The sequence below is a fragment of the Pseudophryne corroboree genome, chromosome 8 (genome assembly GCF_028390025.1).
Source record: "Pseudophryne corroboree isolate aPseCor3 chromosome 8, aPseCor3.hap2, whole genome shotgun sequence".
In the NCBI taxonomy this organism is placed as follows: domain Eukaryota; kingdom Metazoa; phylum Chordata; class Amphibia; order Anura; family Myobatrachidae; genus Pseudophryne; species Pseudophryne corroboree.
The window spans coordinates 454,181,077-454,203,418 of NC_086451.1; the positions used below are offsets into that span (position 1 = coordinate 454,181,077).

At 50.4% G+C, this 22,342-nt stretch overlaps 1 protein-coding gene across 1 annotated transcript; it reads left to right on the plus strand.

Annotated features, from left to right (window-relative positions):
• Window positions 1-6,460: 6,460 nt before the first annotated feature.
• LOC134947962 (carbohydrate sulfotransferase 4-like) lies at window positions 6,461-7,579 on the plus strand. Its single transcript, XM_063935753.1, has one exon. It carries the CDS (start codon window positions 6,461-6,463, stop codon window positions 7,577-7,579), a length of 1,119 nt encoding a protein of 372 aa, XP_063791823.1.
• The last annotated feature ends 14,763 nt before the right edge of the window (window positions 7,580-22,342 follow it).

The window sequence follows — 22,342 nt, forward strand, 5'->3', positions numbered from 1 at the left end:
TGTGCTCTCTCTGTCTGCTGTATCTGAAAGGGGTGCTCTCTCTCTCTGCTGTATCTGAAAGGGGTGCTCTCTCTGTCTGCTGTATCTGAAAGGGGTGCTCTCTCTGTCTGCTGTATCTGAAAAGGGTGCTCTCTGCTGTATCTGAAAAAGGGGTGCTCTGTCTGCTGTATCTGAAAAAGGGGTGCTCTCTCTGTCAGCTCTATCTGAAAGGGGTGCTCTCTGTCTTCTGCTGTATCTGAAAGGGGTGCTCTCTCTGTCTGCTGTATCTGAAAGGGGTGCTCTCTCTCTCCCTGCTGTATCTGATAGGGGTGCTTGTTCTGTCTGCTCTATCTTAAAAGGGGGTGCTCTCTCTGTCTGCTGTATCTGAAAAGGGGTGATCTCTGTTGTATCTAAAAAAGGGGCGCTCTCTCTGCTGTATCTGAAAGGGATCTTCTCTCTGTCTGCTGTATCTGAAAGGTGTGCTCTCTCTGTCTGCTCTATCTGAAAGGGGTGCTCTCTCTGTCTGCTCTATCTGAAAGGGGTGCTCTCTCTGTCTGCTATATCTGAAAAATGGGTGCTTTCTATCTGCTGTATCTGAAAGGGGTGCTCTCTCTGCTCTATCTGAAAGGGGTGCTCTCTCTGTCTGCTGTATCTGAAAGGGGTGCTCTCTCTGCTGTATCTGAAAGGGGTGCTCTCTCTGCTGTATCTGAAAAATGGGTGCTTTCTATCTGCTGTATCTGAAAGGGGTGCTCTCTGCTGTATCTGAAAGGGGTGCTCTCTCTGTCTGCTGTATCTGAAAGGGGTGCTCTCTCTGTCTGCTGTATCTGAAAGGGGTGCTCTCTCTCTGCTGTATCTGAAAGGGGTGCTCTCTGCTGTATCTGAAAGGGGTGCTCTCTCTGTCTGCTCTATCTGTAAGGGATGATCTGTCTGTCCATCCAGATGCTCTGCCCCAGTGTAAAATTAAAATAATAAAAGCTAAAAACAAAAAGCTTTAAATTGTAATTATAAAAAAAATATATAATTATTTTTTTGTGCTGCACCCCAGTGTACTATACAATATATTTTTTATTTTCATAAGTGTTGTGACACTGCCGGTCAGACCGCATTAGATTATTTTTTTTTACTCAGAAACGTATTGTGCGACGCTATCTGTGAAGTCAACCGCCTTGTGTAATTATTATATATATTTCTGATTCATTTGTGCGACACGGTAACCGCCGGTGTGTAATATAAAAAATACTTTTACATATTTCTGGCTCATTTGTGCGATGCTGTCAGTGAAGTCAACTGCATTGTGTAATTATTATATATATTTCTGACTCATTTGAGCGCCACTGTAACCACAGTGTGTGACATAAAAAATAATTGATTTACATTTTTTGTGCTGTATCATCCCAGTATACATCCAATGACTGCAGCTGCTCCATCCATCTAGAGGTGTTCTGTCAGTCCACCCAAAATAAAATACATATTTTTTATTTTTTGTGCTGTATTCTCCCAGTATACATCCAGGCGTGCTCCGTCCATTTCAGGGTGCTGTGTCCGTAGCTCATATTCTTATGTTATAACTTATTGTCCTATGTTCATAATTCTTCTTATCACCACATTGTGATTCATTCAAATTAATATTATCTCCTATATATTTGCCTTGTCTGTGCCTGGCCCTCTAACGCTGGGCGGAGTCACAGGCACAGATCTGGGTGGCTGGATGCAGGCCAGGAACAGTCCCCTCCCTCGGTCCGCCCATCCCCGCCCAGTCCCCCTCCCCATCTCCGCCCATTCCCCTCTTTCCCTCCTCCCCGTACACCCCAAGTCCCTGCACGCTGGTGAGTGACACTGCAGCCGGTGAGTCTTGCCAGATGTGCGAATGAGAATGCTGTGGTAGACCTCGGCCTGACGCACCCGCCCCCCTCCCACCCGCAGCACCCATAGCCTCCACAATATACGCCCCCACCCGCGGCACATGCACTGCGCCACCCTGCAGCGCCCCTTGCCAACCCGCGGCACTCCTGCCCACTCCCCCACCCATTGCACCCACATCTGCAGCACCCCCCACCCTCCCCCACCCGCGGCACTCCCGCCCCTCCCCCACCCGCGGCAGATGCCCCTCCCCCACCCGCGGCACTCTCGCCCCCTTCCCCACCCATTGCACCCACACCTGAAGCACCCCCCGCCCCTCCCCCACCCGCGGCACTCCCGCCCCTCCCCCACCCATGGCAGACGCCCCTCCCCCACCCGTATAACCCACACCTGAAGTACCCCCTGTCCCTCCCGCACCCGCGGCACTCCCACCCCTCCAGCACCCGCGGCAGATGCCCCTCCCCCACGCACGGCACTCTCACCCCCTCCCCCACCCATTGCACCCACACCTGAAGCAACCCCCGCCCCTCCCCCACCCGCCGCACTCCCGCCCCTCCAGCACCAGCGGTACATGCCCCTCCCTCACCCACGGCACTCCCGCCCCTACCCTAAGCACACAAACCTGCAGCACCACCTCCCCCACCCGCGGCACCCCCCGCCCCTCCCCCACCGTGGCACTCACACCACCCACCACATCTGTCCTCCACCCACGGTACACGCCCCTCCCCCACCCGTACCACTCCCTCCCCCACCCGTAGCACCCTCAAACCCCGGCACACCCCGCCCCAACCCCACCCGCCCCTCTCCCGCCCTCATACCCACCTCTCCCCCCGCTACACCCTCCACCCCACCCCCACCCGCGGCTCCCCCACCTGCAGCACCCACAGTATCCACCACATCCGCCCCCAACGTCGGCACTCCCACCCCCTCCCCCACCCGTACCACCCACACCCGCAGCACCCCCCGCCCCTCCCCCACCTGCGGCACTCGCGCCCCCACCCGCAGCGCCCCCCGCCCCTTCCCCACCCGCCGCAACCACCACATCTATCCCCCACCCGCCACACGCTCCTCCCCCACCCCAGACACTCCCACCCCCTCCACCACCCGTATAACCCATAACCTGCAAAATCCCTGTCCCACCCACAGCACCCCCGCACCTCCCCCACCCCCACTACACCCCTGCACCCTCCACCCCACCCGCCCCTACCCCACCCCCATACCCACCTCTCCTCCCCCGCACCTCCCCCGCCCACGACACCCACAGCATCCACCACATCTGCCCCCCCACTCGCACCACCCGCCCGCTGCACTCCCTCCCCCACCTGCAGCACCCCCTACCCCACCCGCACCTCCACCACCCTGCTACACCCCCGCACCCTACACCCCACCCGCCCCTCCCCAACCCGCGGCACCCACAGCATCCACCACATCAGCACCCACCCGCGGCACACGCCCCTCCCCCATGCGCTGCACTCCTGCCCACCCCTAGACCCCCCACAACTCCCTCACCCCCATACCCACCTCTCCCCCGCTACACCCCCGCACCCTCCACCCCACCCACCACATCCCTCCCCCACCCACGGCACACGCCCCTCCCCCACTTGCAGCACTCCCGCCCCCTCCCCCACCCATAGCACCCACAACCCGCGGCACCCCTGCCCCCCCATACCCACCACCCCCTCTACACCCCTGCACCCTCCACCCACCCAGCGCTACCCCGCACCCTCCCACCAGCGGCACCCACACCTGCAGCACCCCCCGCCCCTTCCCCAGCCGCGGCACTCCCGCCCCCTCCCCCACCTGTTGCACCCCCGCACCTCCCCCACCCGCGCCACCCACAGTATCCACCACATCCGCGGCATCCACCACATCCGCCTCGCGTCCCCTACCCCACCCGTAGTACCCACACCCGCAGCACCCCCCGTCCTACCCCATCCACGGTACTCCTGCCCGCAGCACCGCCCACCCCTTCCCCACCCTCGGCACCAAACACATCCGGCCCCCAACCCCGGCAAATGCCCCTCCCCCACCCACGACACTTCCGCCCCCTCCCTACCCGTATCACCCACAACCCGCAAAACCCCCGCCCCTCCCCCACCCGTGGCACACCCGTACCTCCCCCACCCCCATACCCACTTCTCCACCCGCTACATCTCCGCACCCTCCACCCCACCCTCCCCCAACCCAACTCCATACCCACCACTCCCCCCCCCTCACCCTCCACCCCACCCGCACCTCCCCCACCCGCGGTACCCACAGGGTCTACCACATCCGCCCCCCACCCGCGGAACACGTCCCTCCGCCACCCGTAGCACCCACACCTGCAGCACCCGACACCCCTCCCCCACCCACGGAACCCCAATACCCCCCCCCCCCGCTACACCCCCACACCCTCCACCCCACCCACCCCTCCCCCACCCGCGACACCAACAGCATCCACCACATCTGCCCCCCACCAGCGGCACACGCCCCCCCATCCACAACATCCCCCTCCCACCCGCTGCACTCCCGCCCCCTCCCCCACCCATAGCACCCACACCCGCAGCACCCTACGCCCCTTCCCCTGCCCACAGTGCATCCGGACCCCCACCACGCCCCCACAGCCGCCACTCCACCAACCCCAGCCCCTCGGCCCCCACCCACATCATCTATAGACACCTTCCCGCATTCGGAGACCTACCACACCTCCCCCACCCGCAGCACCTCTGGACCATCTCCCACAGCACCTCCGGACCCCATCCACGGCTCCCCTGCAGCCACCCCTCCTCCACCTGCAGCACTTCTAGAACCCAACCTCACCCCCCCTGCAACCCCACCTCCCCAAACACACTCCCACTACATCGCCCCTCCCCCACGCACACCACCTCCAGACCCCCTCCTTCATCCACAGCCTCCTGCACCCACCCCTCCCCCACCAACAGCATCTACACTCCCCTTCCACACCCACACCTCCCCCACCTGCACCCCCTCCCCCATTCGCGCCCCCTCCACACCTCCCCCTCCCCCACCCACAGCACCTCTGCACCCTTTCCGCCATCCGTGCCACTGCACCCACCCTTCCACCACCAATCATGATTACAGCATCTAAAATATTGTCCTTTTTTATTCTTTGCCTTAGTCATATTTTTGTGAACTGATGAAATCTTGAGCCTTGCCTAATGCATCATTTTTTATATATATATATTTTTTATATTTTGTGCTGTGTCCGTCCTCCCAGTATATACATCCAAGGGCTGCTGCTGCTCCATCCAGCTACCTCGGTGCAACCTTTTGGCCTAAACTGGATTAAACAATATAGTGAGTTGTGAGGTGTTCAGAATAGACTGGAAATGAGTGGAAATGAATGTTGTTGAGGTTAATAATACGGCAGGAAAAAAAAAACACCCCCAAATTATTTTATTTTAGCTGTTTTTATGATTTTGAAAAAAAAAATACAGATGGGTCATTCCATGGTAACAAACGTTACATTTTGAAATATATTTCATTTGAAATAGATTTTTTTTCAGCATGTGTTTTGAATATTTTGTGCAAAGTAAATGTTGTTTGTGTGGTACATGATATGCTTTAATTTTTGATGCAAAGCTTGTCATGAAAACTGGTACCAAACGTTACATAAAAAGACCATTTTCATGGAATGACCCAGATCCAGGGCCGTTTCTTGGGGCAGGCGAGCAGTGCAAACGCACTGGGCGCCCGCCACGGCACTAACTGTGGCTCCCTGCTTCCGTCTCCTATTTCTCCCCGAGTAACCCGCTCGGGGGGCGGAGTTTCAAGGAATGACGCTGTTGCATCGTTACGTCACGACGCAACCCCGTCACTCTGTGAAACTCCACCCCACCCAGTGCGGATTACAGAGGGGGATCCAAGTTAGGAAGAGGGAAAGGCCAGCGCGAGGAGCGACTGGTGAGGCGGGCCGAAGAGCGGTAATCGCCTCTGTAAGTATTCTCTCTCTCTCTCTCTCTCAATGTGTAAAATGGGGACACCTGCCGTAATGTGTGAAATGGGGACTCTTGCCTGCCGTAGTGTGGGGATTTAATGTATCAAGGGCATTGCAGTGTGTGGCATAATATGGTACAGGGGGCATTACTGTGTGGGGCTTAATATGGTAGAATTTTTTTTTCCTGTGGTGGTCGTGATCTGTTGGATCCGGGTCAAAAACTGGATTGTGAGGTAGTCTTTTCAGACGAGGCCACACCCATTTAGATGAGGCCATACCCCCTTGGTCGGGTGCGCACAAAAGTTTTTTTTTAAATCTAGGTGTGTGTGGGGGGGGCGGGGACATTTTTTTATGTCACGGAAGGATGGTGGGGGGGCGCATTTTTAAATCTCGCACTGGGAGCCACATTGGCTAGAAACAGCCCTGCCCAGATCCAAAACCAAAACCCGCAAGGGCGGATTATGCAAAAGAATTACAGATCCAAAACACAAAGGAAATCCAGATCCAAAACCAAAACACAGAATCAGAAAAATTGCCCGATGCAAACCCTATTATTATTATTATTATTATTATTATTATGTATTTTGTTTTGATTCCCTATTCTGGAATGTTTTTTTCACCCTCTTTTGCACAAATTTTTCATACTTGTGTTCTCTTTCTTTTATTCTTAGGTTTATCAACATCATGTCAGCACGTTCCATTTACTTCTTCTTTCTCCTTGTGTTCATCATTTTCTTTCTCTACCTGTTCCCCAACATCAGCCATCTTTCCATTACCTCTTCTTCCAGTCAGACACAGAATAACCCTGTCCACATCCTCATCCTATCCTCATGGCGTTCTGGGTCTTCCTTTGTTGGACAGATCTTCAATCACCACCATAACGTATTTTACCTCTTTGAACCTGGATATTCAGTATGGATGAGGTTCAAGAAAGAGAGTGCCGCACTACTTCACTACCCAGTTAGAGACCTCTTCCGCTCTCTCTTTACCTGCGATGTTTCACCTCTCCAACAATACCTTCCTAATGGCGGTCAACACATATCAGACATGGGATTCTTCACAGAGAGCCGCGCTCTATGCTTTCCTCCAGCTTGCTCAGCTTATATCCCATCTGAAGGATTCGATCGTCAGACATGTTTCCACCGCTGTAGAAATGCCACCTTGGATAAAATGGAAAAGGCATGTAGGATGTACAGTCATGTGGTGATGAAAACAGTAAGAGTCCTAGATCTTTCTGTTCTCCTCCCGCTTTTCCAAGACCCTGCACTTGATCTTCGGATCCTTCACCTTGTGAGAGACCCTCGGGCTGTAGCTTCCTCAAGAAAATACTTTAGCCTGAGTGTGGAGAACCTAATAGTGCTTAAGGGAATCAATAAAGACAATAAGGTCACAACTGATCAGGTCATGATGAAAATCTGCAATGCTCAGGTTTCCATAAACCAAGTGGCAAAAGCAGTAGGACATTTATTGCCCAGGCGATATATGCTTATCCGATATGAGGATCTGGTGAGAGAGCCTATTTTCAATGTCAAACAAATGTACGATTTTGCTGACCTTAAATTAAATGACAAACTCGAGGGATGGATTTACAATATCACTCACGATAAAGCTAAACCAAAAGGTAGGTTTATGTCATTTTCCAAGCAGTCCGCAAAAGTAGCCCAAAAGTGGAGAACTGTAATGGACTTCCAGAAGGTAAAGGAGATTGAGCAGAACTGCAAAGCAGCCATGGATTTATTTGGTTACCTTCCGGTGCACTCAATAAACGATCTGAAGAACATGAGTTTAGACCTCATAATATAAATTATAGTAAAAGAACAATGGGACCATGTAAGAAAGCAGTACTACTACATTGTAGAGTGTACAATGGAAGATGCACTGACAAAGTGGTAGAACATTGCAAGGGTTAAATCAGGGAAGAGTTAAGAACTTCAGGGGTGTATTCAAGAAGTAGAAGTTATCATAGAGAGGAAACTTTCAGGGGTCACAATTTCAGCCTCATAGCACAGATTGTTAAAACGTACATAGAAAGCATATAATACACACACAAGCAGGGTATATATCAATCCCGCAATGGTATAGTTCACAAACAAGAGAATTCTCATATAACTGTTCAAGGAGAGTCCCAATGTGTTGAGGGGGTTCACGTGGCTCTCCAGGGGGTATACTTACTAAAGTGCAGGGTTATAGAAGTGAAACTGTTTCCCGTAGCAACCAGATTCTACTTATCAATTATCTAGCACAGTGGTTCTCAAAGACGAACTTTAGGAGCCCTAACACTTGTGATTCTGTAAGGAGTCCTGGAAAACATGAACTGTTTGGGGTCCTGAGGACTAAGGGGTCTATTTACTAAGCCTTGGATGGAGATAAAGTACCAGCCAATCAGCTCCTAACTGCCATGTTACAGGCTGTGTATGAAAAATGACAGGAGCCGATTGGCTGGTACATTATCTCCAGCTACTTTATCTCCATCCAAGGCTTAGTAAATAGACCCCAGAGTTTGAGAACTTGTGATCTAGCACCTTCTAGAAGATAATAGCTAGACTCTGATTGGTTGCTATGGGCAACATCTCCACTTCTATAAACCTGCACTTTAGTAAATATACCCCCAGGCCTGGTAAGCTTTATGTTGTTACCTTCCATTGTGCTATCACAGAGTGAGTGTCTGACGGAATTTATTCCGTTTATGAAACAGGTTGCCGGGTGATGTCCTCTAGTTTATGGCCTTGTCCATGCTCATTGCCAAGGGTTTCATGCTTGTTGCCAAGGGGTTTTCCTGCTCACTGCCAGGTGTCTCATGCTCATTGCCAAGGGGTTTTCCTGATCGCTGCAAGGGGTCTCATGTTTGCTGCCAAGGGTTTTCCTGCTCAGTGCCAATGGGTTTTCCTGCTCGTTGTGAAGGGGTTTCTAGCTTGTTGCAAAGGGGTCTCATGCTTGTTGCAAAGGGGTTTCCCTACTCGCTGCCAGGGGTCTCAACACCCGTGCCCACCTGCACCCATCTGCACCCGTCCACATATAGGAGCCGGGATGTTCTGGAACGCCGTTCCTGGTGACATCATTTTCATCAAGACCTTCAGGAGAGGTGTTCCGGAGTGTTCCGGCTGAAAAATAGCCCTGTCTGACAGTGTCTGTATGTCACATGCACACTGCACCATTTATATATTTTAGGGAAAACTAGAGTGACAGGAAAGATTTTTTCTTTCTTCCATGTGGGTAAATTCTACACAGATTTCCTTCCAGGTACACTAGGTAAACGTTTCCAATCTCACAAAATAATATGTTCTAGAAATGATTTAAGGGCACATGCCAGGAAATCATATGTAATATCAATTAGCAGTATTTAAATGTCTTCCTAATTAGGGCAGGTGCAAGTGCAGTATTTATTATTTAGTCCCGACAGATGGGATGTGATAATCAGGTGCAATGATGACATGGAGAGGCTGGTAATAAAGAGAAGATTTGCCACAGGGAAATAATAAAGGTGATCTATAAAAGTTCTGAGACATAAATAACACATTATAAGTATCCTTGATTTGCTCCACTTCAAATAACGTACTGTATACTTTAGAATATATATATCTATATATATATATATATGTATTATATATATCAGTGCCTACACATCATTGCCGAGTGATTATTCATTTTATTCAGTGATCTATTTTTTCTTTCCCATTCTTTTAGTTCACTCATCTGTCTTATTATATTCTAGTTATTTATCTGAGTAATATTTATTTTAGCAATGAAATACGGCTGAAAAATAAAAACAGATATTGTAATAAAAGTGTGAAGATGACGTAATATGAAAACTCTTAAATACCACGAGGACATGTCTGACATATAGGAGCCCACTCGCACAGTGCCCGAGGACCGGCAGTGCTATAGACGTACACTTCAGTTTGTCTCACTTGCACATGTTTCGTCTTTATCAGGTGTGTGGTGGTAGTAATACAGTAACAATGGACGCATGCATAGGTGGATTAAGGGGGGGGGGGGAGCTTGGTGTCCCCCGGTGAGAGATGCAGCCAGGAGCTGATGGCAGGGCCGGAAAAAGCCTTGGGGGGCACAGGGCTCTTAAGACAGGGGGGCCTCTGGGAAGTGGGGGTGTATATTTGATTGGCATCACCTGTGCTGAACTATTTAATTGATAAGAAGGGTATTTCAGAACGGGTGATTGCAATCATAAATTAAGAGGTAAGTCCAGGTAGAGAGCATTTTGTCCCTTCTGGAATGGGTCATGTTGGGAGGTATAGATAGTGTATATTACATTTAAACCAATGGTGTATATTAGATTTACAATAATAGTTTAATAATGCCTGAGTACTGTTTACAACTATTTTATAAAGTTTTCCTGTAGTGAAACAAAGACAACTTAAACAACCTTAAAATACCCATAGAAAAATTAAATCTAAAATGTATCTTGCAAGAATGCAATAGCAGCAGCCTCTGTACTACTTACACACTGGGACAGGACTCAGGAGGACTTTCTGTATGCGTCTCTCTCTAGACCCGAATGCTCTCATTAGATAGCAGGTTACACAGAAGGACCCAGACACCAAGGCGGGGAGGAGGAGAAGCTGGGATCCCTGGGTCACTTACAGCTCTCTCCTCCCTCTTGTCTCTGCCTGTACTGCATAGTGTCCTGGTCACATTCTGGCTGCCTAGTTGTGCTACTGCACAAGAGGGAGAGCTAGTGATGTTAGCCTGCTCTGGCCGAGGGCCCCACCAGATGCAGCCGGCCCCGGGGTCCAGTATGCCCTGTGCCGCTACTCCCTCCCCCCCTTACAGTGGCGTAACTAGAAATTTTTCTCCCCCCCCCCATACACCCCGTAATTGCCTGCGGCGCGCGCTGGCAAAAAGGGTGTGTGGCTTTGTCGAAATGGGCGTGGCTTTGCGTGGATGGCGTGGCATTGCAGGAAAAGACTACCTTATACCCCAGTTTTGCAACCTGCACGCCCAGACGTTAGCCACCACAGGAAAGAAAAATAATCCTGATTCATGCCCCTTACATTATTTGTCATTTTTCCTCCTTATAGTAATGCCCAGTATACATTATTCCACATACTGCAATGGCCCTTAGACATTATTCCACACACAATCAGTGATCGCGCTGAGCCAAAAAAAAAGTGGGTCCCAGGGACCCTTCACTTTTAAAAATTGGGGTCCTACCGGTCTTTTTCTGGGTCCCATCGGAATGAAGGTTCTTATTAATTTTAATCTTGTTTGGACACTACAAAAGTGTTGCAAGATGGGGGGGATGGGGTGACAATGCTGCTGGGCTCTGTAGCATGCAGGACACCCTGCACCAGAGCTGTAACTAGACATTTTGGTGCCCTTAGGCAGAAAGTGAATTGGTGTTAGACCACAAAGAACAGGTAGTGCGCGCCGTAGGCGCGCCACAAAATTTTAGGGGTGTGGCTTCATAGGGAAGGGGCGTGGCCACATAATAGTGTCAATTCACATTACACCACACAGTAGTGGCGCTTATACACATTGCACCAGGTAGAACCTCCTATGCACACTGATCCAGGTAGATCACGTCATACACTTTGCTCCAGGTACAGCACGTCATACACTTTGCACCAGGTACAGCACGTCATACACTTTGCACCAGGTAGAGCACGTTATCATACACATTGCCGCTAGGTAGAGCACGTTATCATACACAGTGCGCCAGGTAGAACACGTTATACACACTGCGCCAGGTAGAGCACGTTATCATACACATTGCGCCAGGTAGAGCATGTTATCATACACATTGCCGCTAGGTAGAGCAAGTTATCATACACATTGCATCAGGTAGAGCATGTTATCATACACATTGCCGCTAGGTAGAGCAAGTTATCATACACATTGCCGCTAGGTAGAGCAAGTTATCATACACATTGCGTCAGGTAGAACAAGTTATTATACACATTGCGCCAGGTAGAGCACGTTATTATACACAATGCGCCTGGTAGAGCACGTTATTATACACATTGCGCCAGGTAGAGCACGTTATCAGCCACATTGCGCCAGGTAGAACACGTTATTATACACAATGCGCCTGGTAGAGCACATTATCATACACATTGCGCCAGGTAGAACACGTTATTATACACAATGCGCCAGGTAGAGCACGTTATAATACACATTGCACTAGGTAGAGCACGTTATCATACACATTGCGCCAGGTAGAACACGTTATTATACACATTGCGCCAGGTAGAACACGTTATCATACACATTGCGCCAGGTAGAACACGTTATCATACACATTGCGCCAGGTAGAACACGTTATTATACACATTGCGCCAGGTAGAACACGTTATCATACACATTGCGCCAGGTAGAACACGTTATCATACACATTGCGCCAGGTAGAGCACGTTATCATACACATTGCGCCAGGTAGAACACGTTATTATACACAATGCGCCTGGTAGAGCACGTTATAATACACATTGCACTAGGTAGAACACGTTATTATACACAATGCGCCTGGTAGAGCACGTTATAATACACATTGCACTAGGTAGAACACGTTATTATACACAATGCGCCTGGTAGAGCACGTTATAATACACATTGCACTAGGTAGAACACGTTATCATACACATTGCGCCTGGTAGAGCACGTTATTATACACATTGCACCAGGTAGAGCACGTTATCATACACATTGCGCCAGGTAGAACACGTTATCATACACATTGCGCCAGGTAGAACACGTTATCATACACATTGCGCCAGGTAGAACACGTTATCATACACATTGCGCCAGGTAGAGCACGTTATCATACACATTGCGCCAGGTAGAACACGTTATTATACACATTGCGCCAGGTAGAACACGTTATTATACACATTGCGCCAGGTAGAACACGTTATTATACACAATGCGCCTGGTAGAGCACTGAGGCACATTGCAGTAACCACTCACTTATCACCTCCAGTTGCACGAAGGGGCCGTTTGACACAAGTGGTTCCGCCCCCAGCAGCAACTCACTGACACTCACCATTTTTTCTGACAGCACAGTGCAGTGAGTGCACTGGCACAAGTAGCCAGCCTGCGCCTGTAGTAGCCGCAGCCTGGAGGAGCTCTATGTGAAATCGCAAGCAGAGGCTGTTCTCTGGCAAGAAGGAGCTCGTCCAATCGCTTCCCCTGACGGGCTGGCCACTGCTAAATATACCGATAATCAGTTCCAACTGTGTCAAAGTAGTGGAGCCCCAGGTGCAATGGGAAAGTCAGTGTCACTGCACAGTTGTACTGATATACTGGTATATTTAGCAGTGGCCAGCCCGTCAGGGGAAGCGATCGGAGGAGCTCCTTCTTGCCAGCCTCTGCTTGCGATTTCACAGATAGCTCCTTCATGCTGCGGCGCCGGCTGGCTACTTGTGCCAGTGCACTCACTGCACTGTGCTGTCAGAAAAATGGTGTCAGTGAGGCCCTGACACTCTGAGCGGCCTCACATTGCACACACGGAGCTTGCAGCCCCCGGACATCCCGCATCTGCACCAGCTACTCCAGTTGAAGCGGGGCGATGCAGCACTGTCTACTGCTTACCTACAGCGGGAGCTGCGCAGCCCGGACGGCTCCTGCTGGAAGGTAGTTGTCGGGTCTCGGTGGGGCGTTGAGCGGGTCCCGGGTAGGGGGGTGGCGGCGGGCAGATCCGGAGCTGTACTCCCAGTCGCAGAGGAGGGTGCTGGCGGCAGAGCGGCAGTGGAGCCGGATGAGCGGGGCCAGTCTGTCAGCCCTGCAGCACAGATTCATGTGCTGGCGGGGAGCAGGATTCAAAGCGGGAGATGCTGCAGGCTGTGATTGGATGGAGACTACAGGAGGTGATTGGCCGAGGAAACAGCCAGTCATCTCCTGCATTCCGCTGACAGGCTTAACACATGCAAACACATATTCAGATGAGCGCGTCCTGTGGGACCCGCTCATCTTCTAAATGTGAGTCCCGGGCGGCTGTTTCTGGGTAAAATACGCGCCATGGCGCGTTTTTGCGATCACTGACAATAATGCACATGACACAATATGCACACACCGTAATGCCCCCTACACATTATGCCACACACCGTAATGCCCCCGACACATTATGCCACACACCGTAATGCCCCCGACACATTATGCCACACACCGTAATGCCTGTGACACATTATGACAGGAATCGCAAAACCAGTTATACATTATGCTACACACTGCAATGCCCCTGATACATTATAGCACACACAATGTCTGTGACACAGTATGACACACACCACAATGATCCTGAGACATTATACCACATACCACAATGCCCGTGATATAGTATACAACACACCGTAATGCCTGATACATTATGCCACACACCGCAATGTCCGTGATACATTATGCCACACACCGTAATGCCCATTACACATTAAGTTCTACAGTAAGGCTTCCAATTACTTTTAAATTACCTCCTCGTTGCCAGGGGTTTCATGCTCTTGGTTCCATGCACGGTGCCAGGGGTTTTCATGCTCAGGGTGTCATGCTCGTTGCCAGGGGTTTCATGCACTGGGTGTCCTGCTCGTTGCTAGGGGGTAGTGCTTGTTGCTAGGGCCGTGCTCCCAGTGCCACATATGCTCCCAGTGCCAGATATTCCCCCACAGTGCCAGGTATATGCACCCAGTGCCAGATATTCCCCCACAGTGCCAGGTATATGCACCCAGTGCCAGATATTCCCCCACAGTGCCAGGTATTTGCCCCCCCCCCCCCCCCAGTGCCAGATATTCCCCCACAGTGCCTGCTTCCCCCCCAGTGCCAGATATTCCCCCCCAGTGCCAGGTATATGCCCCCAGTGCCAGATATCCCCCCCCCCCTCCAGTGCCAGGTATATGCCCCCAGTGCCAGGTATATGACCCCCCAGTGCCAGATATTTCCCCCCCCCCAGTGCCAGGTATATGCCCCCAGTGCCAGATATTCCCCCACAGTGCCAGGCATATGCCCCCAGTGCCAGATATTCCCTCCCAGTGCCTGCTTCCCCCCCCCAGTGCCAGGTACATGCCCCCCCAGTCACGGGTATATGCCCCCAGTGCTGGGTATATGCCCCCCCAGTGCCAGGTATATGCCCCCCCAGTGCCAGGTATATGCCCCCAGTGCCAGGTATATGCCCCCCCAGTGCCAGATATTCTCCCAGTGCCAGATATTCCCCCCCAGTGCCAGGTATATGCCCCCAGTGCCAGGTATATGCCCCCAGTGCCAGGTACATGCCCCCCTAGTGCCAGTTATATGCCCCCAGTGCCAGGTATATGCCCCCAGTGCCAGATATTCCCCCCCCCAGTGCCTGCTTCCCCCCCAGTGCCAGGTATATGCCCCCAGTGCCGGGTATATGCCCCCCCCAGTGCCAGGTATATGCCCCCAGTGCCGGGTATATGCCCCCCCAGTGCCGGGTATATGCCCCCAGTGCCAGGTACATGCCCCCCAGTGCCAGATATTCCCCCCTAGTGCCTGCTTCCCCCCCAGTGCCAGGTATATGCCTCCAGTGCCGGGTATATGCCCCCCCAGTGCCAGGTATATGCCCCCCAGTGCCGGGTATATGCCCCCAGTGCCAGGTACATGCCCCCAGTGCCGGGTATATGCCCCCCCAGTGCCAGGTATATGCCCCCAGTGCCAGGTATATGCCCCCAGTGCCAGGTACATGCCCTCAGTGCCAGGTATATGCCCCCCCAGTGCCAGGTATATGTCCCCAGTGCCGGGTATATGCCCCAGTGCCTGCTCCTCCGGCCCCCCCCCTATGTGTTGGAGGGACACGAGCGCATCGCGCGTCTCTCCTGTGTCCCTCCTGGCTCTCCCCCAGCTGTCTAATAAAGGAAGTGCCGTTCATGAGCCAATCAGAGCTCACGAACGGCACTTGCTTCCTTAGACCGGCCGGGGGAGAGCCAGGAGGGACACAGGAGAGACGCGCGATGCGCTCGTGTCCCTCCAACACATGGGGGGGGGGAGAGCCGGGGGAGCAGGCACCGCAGCAAGGAGGGAGAGGAGATCGCAGATTGACATGCGGACGCTCGTCTGCATGTCAATCTGTTCTAAATCAGTGGCGCCCCCGCAGCCCCTCGCCCCCAAGCCACCGCGAGGACTGCGGGGGCAGTAGTTACGCCACTGCCCCCTTATTCTGGCTACGGATGATGGCATGGCAGTGAGACGCAGGCAGGAGATGATGGTGTGGATGAGAGGCACAGAGGGAAGGAGGTGACACGAGTCTGGTTGAACCTCTGTTGTATGATGATGACCTTAGTTATATTCCTACACAAACAGACATCTTCCGAACCATGTAGTTTCCTATATGAATAGTGAATACCGACTGAAGACGCTGGGAGGATATGTTTCTTCAGAGGTTCCCCGTTGTGAGAAACCACCATATAGGTAATGTACATATGAAATGGAAAGGAATGCTTCTGACACGCCCCCATTTTCAGTGACCACGCCCCTTGTGTCATGTAGCCACATCCTTTTTTGCGCACACACCTTTGATGAGCACACGCAGTAACGCTAAGAAATTTTGTCTACTTGCACCACTGAGAGCCGCTATAAACAGCTTTTGCCCGATGGCTTCCTGGCCTCCCGGTGCTTGCCTACAGTGTCACAGACTCTCAGCCAGGATTGAGTGCCAATAGGTGCTGCTTGACATGCCCAATAGGTGGCGCTAGACGTGCCCCTCAGCCTCTAATAAAATGTGCCCATATGTGGCTCTGTCCTCTACATTACCTGCTCTGTGGCATGACAACAGAGGCGATTAAATGCATTGATTATATTGTTAGCTAATTAGCCAATAAACAAGATAGTGAGATGATTCATAGCCTATGTTACTTGGAGGATCACAAGGAATGTTTCAGTGAAAACCCAGACAAAATTGGTTTTATTTATATATATATATATATATATATATATATACTGCTCAAAAAAATAAAGGGAACACTTAAATAACACATCCTAGATCTGAATGAATGAAATATTCTTATTAAATACTTCGTTCTTTACATAGTTGAATGTGCTGACAACAAAATCACACAAAAATTATCAATGGAAATCAAATTTATTAACCCATGGAGGTCTGGATTTGGAGTCACACTCAAAATTAAAGTGGAAAAACACACTACAGGCTGATCCAACTATGATGTAATGTCCTTAAAACAAGTCAAAATGAGGCTCAGTAGTGTGTGTGGCCTCCACGTGCCTGTATGACCTCTCTACAATTCCTGGGTATGCTCCTGATGAGGTGGCGGATGGTCTCCTGAGGGATCTCCTCCCAGACCTGGACTAAAGCATCCGCCAACTCCTGGACAGTCTGTGGTGCAACGTGGCGTTGGTGGATGGAGCGAGACATGATGTCCCAGATGTGCTCAATTGGATTCAGGTCTGGGGAACGGGCAGGCCAGTCCATAGCATCAATGCCTTTGTCTTGCAGGAACTGCTGACACACTCCAGCCACATGAGGTCTAGCATTGTCTTGTATTAGGAGGAACCCAGGGCCAACCGCACCAGCATATGGTCTCACAAAGGGTCTGAGGATCTAATTTCGGTACCCAATGGCAGTCAGGCTACCTCTGGCGAGCACATGGATGACTGTGCGGCCACCCAAAGAAATGCCACCCCACACCATTACTGATCCACTGCCAAACCGGTCATGCTGGAGGATGTTGCAGGCAGCAGAACGTTCTCCTTGGCGTCTCCAGACTCTGTCACATGTGCTCAGTGACAACCTGCTTTCATCTGTGAAGAGCACAGGGCGCCAGTGGCGAATTTGCCAATCTTGGTGTTCTCTGGCAAATGCCAAATGTCCTGCACGGTGTTGGGCTGTAAGCACAGCCCCCACCTGTGGAAGTCGGGCCCTCATACCACCCTCATGGAGTCTGCTTCTGATCGTTTGAGTAGACACATGCACATTTGTGGCTTGCTGGAGGTCATTTTGCAGGGCTCTGGCAGTGCTCCTCCTTGCACAAAGGCGGAGGTAGCGGTCCTGCTGCTGGATTGTTGCCCTCCTACGGCCTCCTCCAAGTCTCCTGATGTACTGGCCTGTCTCCTGGTAGCGTCTCTATGCTCTGGACACTACGCTGACAGACACAGCAAACCTTCTTGCCACAGCTCGCATTGATGTGCCATCCTGCATGAGCTGCACTACCTGAGCCACTTGTGTGGGTTGTAGACTCCGTCTCATGCTACCACTAGAGTGAAAGCACCGCCAGCTTTCAAAAGTGACCAAAACATCAGCCAGAAAGCATAGGAGCTGAGAAGTGGTCTGTGGTCACCACCTGCAGAACAACTCCTGTATTGGGGGTGTCTTGCTAATTGCCTATAATTCCCACCTGTTGTCTATTCCATTTGCACAACAGCATTGGAAATTGATTGTCAATCAGTGCTGCTTCCTAAGTGGACAGTTTGATTTCACAGAAGTGTGATTGACTTGGAGTTACATTGTGTTGTTTAAGTGTTCCCTTTATTTTTTTGAGCAGCTTATATATATATATATATATATATATATATATATATATATATATATATATATATATACATATACATACAGTACTGTGCAAAAGTTTTAGGCAGGTGTGGAAAAAAATAGTTTATTTTTGTCAATTAACAAAATGCAAGGTGAATGAACAGAAGAGAAATCAAAATCAAACCAATATTTGGTGTGACCACCCTTTGCCATCAAAACAGCATCAATTATAGGTACACTTGCACACAGTTTTTGAAGGAACTCGGCCGGAGAACTAACCACAGATCTTCTGTGGATGTAGGCTTGCGCAAATCCTTCTATCTCTTCATGTAATCCCAGGCAGACGCGATTATGTTGTGATCAGATGCTTTCAGGACTCCTTGTTCTTCCTAATGCTGAAGATAGTTCTTAATGACATTGGCTGTGGTTGAGATCTATTGTACTGAACATTTGTACACTTATATTATTAATGTTATAAATAACACAAATAACAAGGTACATTGTCATTGCATGCACATTGTGTCATAGAGCTGTTGTCGCCTAATTGCTTATATTTGAGGTCATGCACTGATGCAGAATCTGCGCTGAACCTGGGGCTGGTGTATATTGTGACTTACGGAGGTTGTAGCAGGTATTATTTTGCCATCTAAAGACAGGAGAAGCCCGGGGAGGAGATGCTGCTTGCAACTCTGGGGGTAGGGCAGACTCTCCACATCATTAGACTGCACCTTGATCCCTGTACTATCTCCCCATCCTGCTCTCGTCAGTAGGAAGTGGGTGGGATGAGGGAGATCTGCCTATTCTTCTGAGGGTGCGGGGAGACTGTTCAAAAAATTGTGTCTCCCGCAACATCTGAGAGAGTAAGCAACTATAGTTTGCACATATTATACGTGCAGAATTAATTAGGAAATATGACCTATAATAGTATCTAGGCAGGTGGGTCTAATTTACAGTACCGAATAATTATTATAGGTACACTTGCACACAGTTTTTGAAGGAACTCGGCAGGAGAACTAACTACTGATCTTCTGTGGACATATGCTTGCTAAAATCCGTCTATCTCTTCATGTAATGTCAGGCAGAAATGATGATGTTACTAGTTATCAGGGCTCTGTGGGAGCCATATCATCACTTCCAGGACTCCTTGTTCTTCTTTACGCTGTAGATAGTTCTTAATGACATTGGCTGTGGTTATTTGAGATCCATTGTACTGAACATTTGTACACTTATATTATTCATGAATGTTATAAGTAACACAAATAACAAGGTACATTGTCATTGCATGCACATTGTGTCATAGAACTGTTGTTGTCGCCTAATATTTGAGGTCATGCTCTGATACTGAATCTGCACTTAGCCTGGGGCTGATGCAAGCCTCAATATTGTGACTCACGGAGGTTGTAGCAGGTATTATTTTGCTATCTAAAGATGGGAGAAGCCCAGGGGGGAGATGCTGCTTAGAGCAGTGGTTTCTCGGATGGTTGGCAATAAATATGGTCTTAGAAGAGCTTGGAAACCCCTCTGACCATTGGCAGATTCCTTGTTCTCCGGGTTAGGGAAGGGGCAGATAAACACCAATGCCACCACAATAGCCAAAGGGAGGTGCCCGACAGTCACCAGGGAGGGCATTTTTGCATCCAATGCACATATTTTTCCACCAATATCTCAGACTTCCAAGAAGCATCAGGTAAGGAAGGATTGGAAGTCTGAGAACAGTCACAAACAATAACCAACATTAAGTCCTCTTTCTGAGGACCCCACTGTTTGCTGAAAATAGAGTTGTCTTGTCTAGAGGGATGGCGGTGGGCTGTATGACATCAGTGACGAGGTCATTACCAGTGTTTGCCTGCAGAAAGAAGAGTCACTGGATCTACTAAGTTCTGGAGCTGCTCTCTCATACTGCCCCTAGTGGTAGCGCTCTGGCACAGCCTGTGCATATATTCTTTCACCACAGTGGTGTAAAATAAAAGTGTAAGTAAATGAAATAAGTAAAACAACACACACTCACGTACATTTTTGTGATTCCAAATGTGTGATGCATCACAAAGGGTGTGTGTGTGTGTGTGTGTGTGTGCCACAGTACGGGGTGGGGTGGGTGCTGCATTACAAGAGGGGGTCACATCACAGGAGGTGTGTACTACATTACAGGGGTGTGTGCCGCATCACAAAGGGGGGTTTGCTGCATTACAGGGGGTGTGTGCCGCATTACAGGGTGTGTGTGTCGCAGTACGGGGGGAGGGGGGGTGCTGCATTACAAGAGGGGGTCGCATTACAGGAGGTGTGTACTACATTACAGAGGGAGTGTGCCGCATTGGGGGGCATAAGATACCTTGTAGCCATGGCAGCATCACTGGATGGCAAATGGCAAAGGGGGTAATTCAGAGTTGATCGCAGCAACAAATTTGTTAGCAGTTGGGCAAAACCATGTGCACTGCAGGGGGGACAGATGTAACATGTGCAGAGAGAGTTAGATTTGGGTGTGGTGTGTTCAAACTGAAATCTAAATTGCAGTGTAAAAATAAAGCAGCCAGTATTTACCCTGCACAGAAACAATATAACCCACCTAAATCTAACTCTCTCTGCATGTTACATCTGCCCCACCTGCAGTGCACATGGGCCCTCATTCCGAGTTGTTCGCTCGCTAGCAGATTTTAGCAGCATTGCAGACACTAGGCCGCCGCCCTCTGGGAGTGTATCTTAGCTTAGCAGAATTGTGAATGAAAGATTAGCAGAATTGCGAATAAATAATTCTTAGCAGTTTCTGAGTAGCTCCAGACCTACTCCTAGATTGCGATCAGCTCAGGCCGTTTCGTTCCTGGTTTGACGTCACAAACACGCCCTGCGTTCGGCCAGCCACTCCCCCGTTTCTCCAGCCACTCCCGCGTTTTATACTGACACGCCTGCGTTTTTCCGCACACTCCCAGAAAACGGTCAGTATCCGCCCAGAAACACCCACTTCCTGTCAATCACACTACGATCACTTCAACGATGGAAATTCTTCGTTCTGCCGTGAGTAAATCTACTAAGTTTTGAGCTAAAATACTTAGCGCATGCGCACTGCGTACCATGCGCATTTTCGCATTAATCGCTCCGTTTCGAAAATCGGCAACGAGCGAACAACTCAGAATGACCCCCTATATACTATTGCTTTTGTGGTCATAATATGAGCCACTGGCCAAGATGACGGATGAGAGGAGCTTCCGGGCAACTGGAAACACCCCCCCCCCCTGCGTTTGCTTATGTACACAACTACTTGCTTGATGTCTGCATGTCCTTTGTAATCTCTGACCACCCGATAAGTTCAAATGCTTATCCATTTCTCACACCGCCCTTAGTTGAGTCCATTCTGTCCGTGCTCACTCCCAAAACGGAACTGATACACCACAGGTAAGTAGCAATTACCATCCAAAAAGTGCTACAGCAACATGACCACACATATATCCAGAAGTAATCAGTTCTAGGTACCTACGTAGTAACCAAATAAACCTCTTATGACGTTGTAGGAAGCGTCAGTAACAGGTGGTGACCTCTAGTAAGAAGGATTCCCCTGCAGCAGGTGACGTGGATTGTAGAGTAAGAAGAGAGACCAAGGTCTTTTTGCCTGCATTCAAATAAATTCAGGTTCTACAACTAACCTCCACCAGACATAACCTCCACCAGACATAGGGGGTCATTCCGACCCGATTGCACGGTGCAGTTTTTCACAGCGGTGCGATCGGGTCTGAACTGCGCATGCGTCGCGACCGCAATGCGCAGGCGCATCGCTGCCCGGCACCGGGAAACGCCGGGCAATGTGGGACCTTACGAAGAAGGCGATCGCAAGGAGATTGACAGGAAGAAGGCGTTTCTGGGTGTCAACTGACCGTTTTCTGGGAGTGCCATGGAAAACGCAGGCGTGTCCAAGCGTTTGCAGGGTGGGTGTCTGACGTCAATTCCGGGACCTGACAGGCTGAAGTGATCGTAGCGGCTGAGTAAGTTCAGAGCTACTCAGAAACGGCACAAAAACTTTTTGCACAGCTCCACTGCACAAGCGATCGCACACTTGCACAGCTAAAATATACTCTCCCATAAGCGACGACTATCTGATTGCACGGCTGCAAAAAACTGCTACCGTGCGATCAACTCGG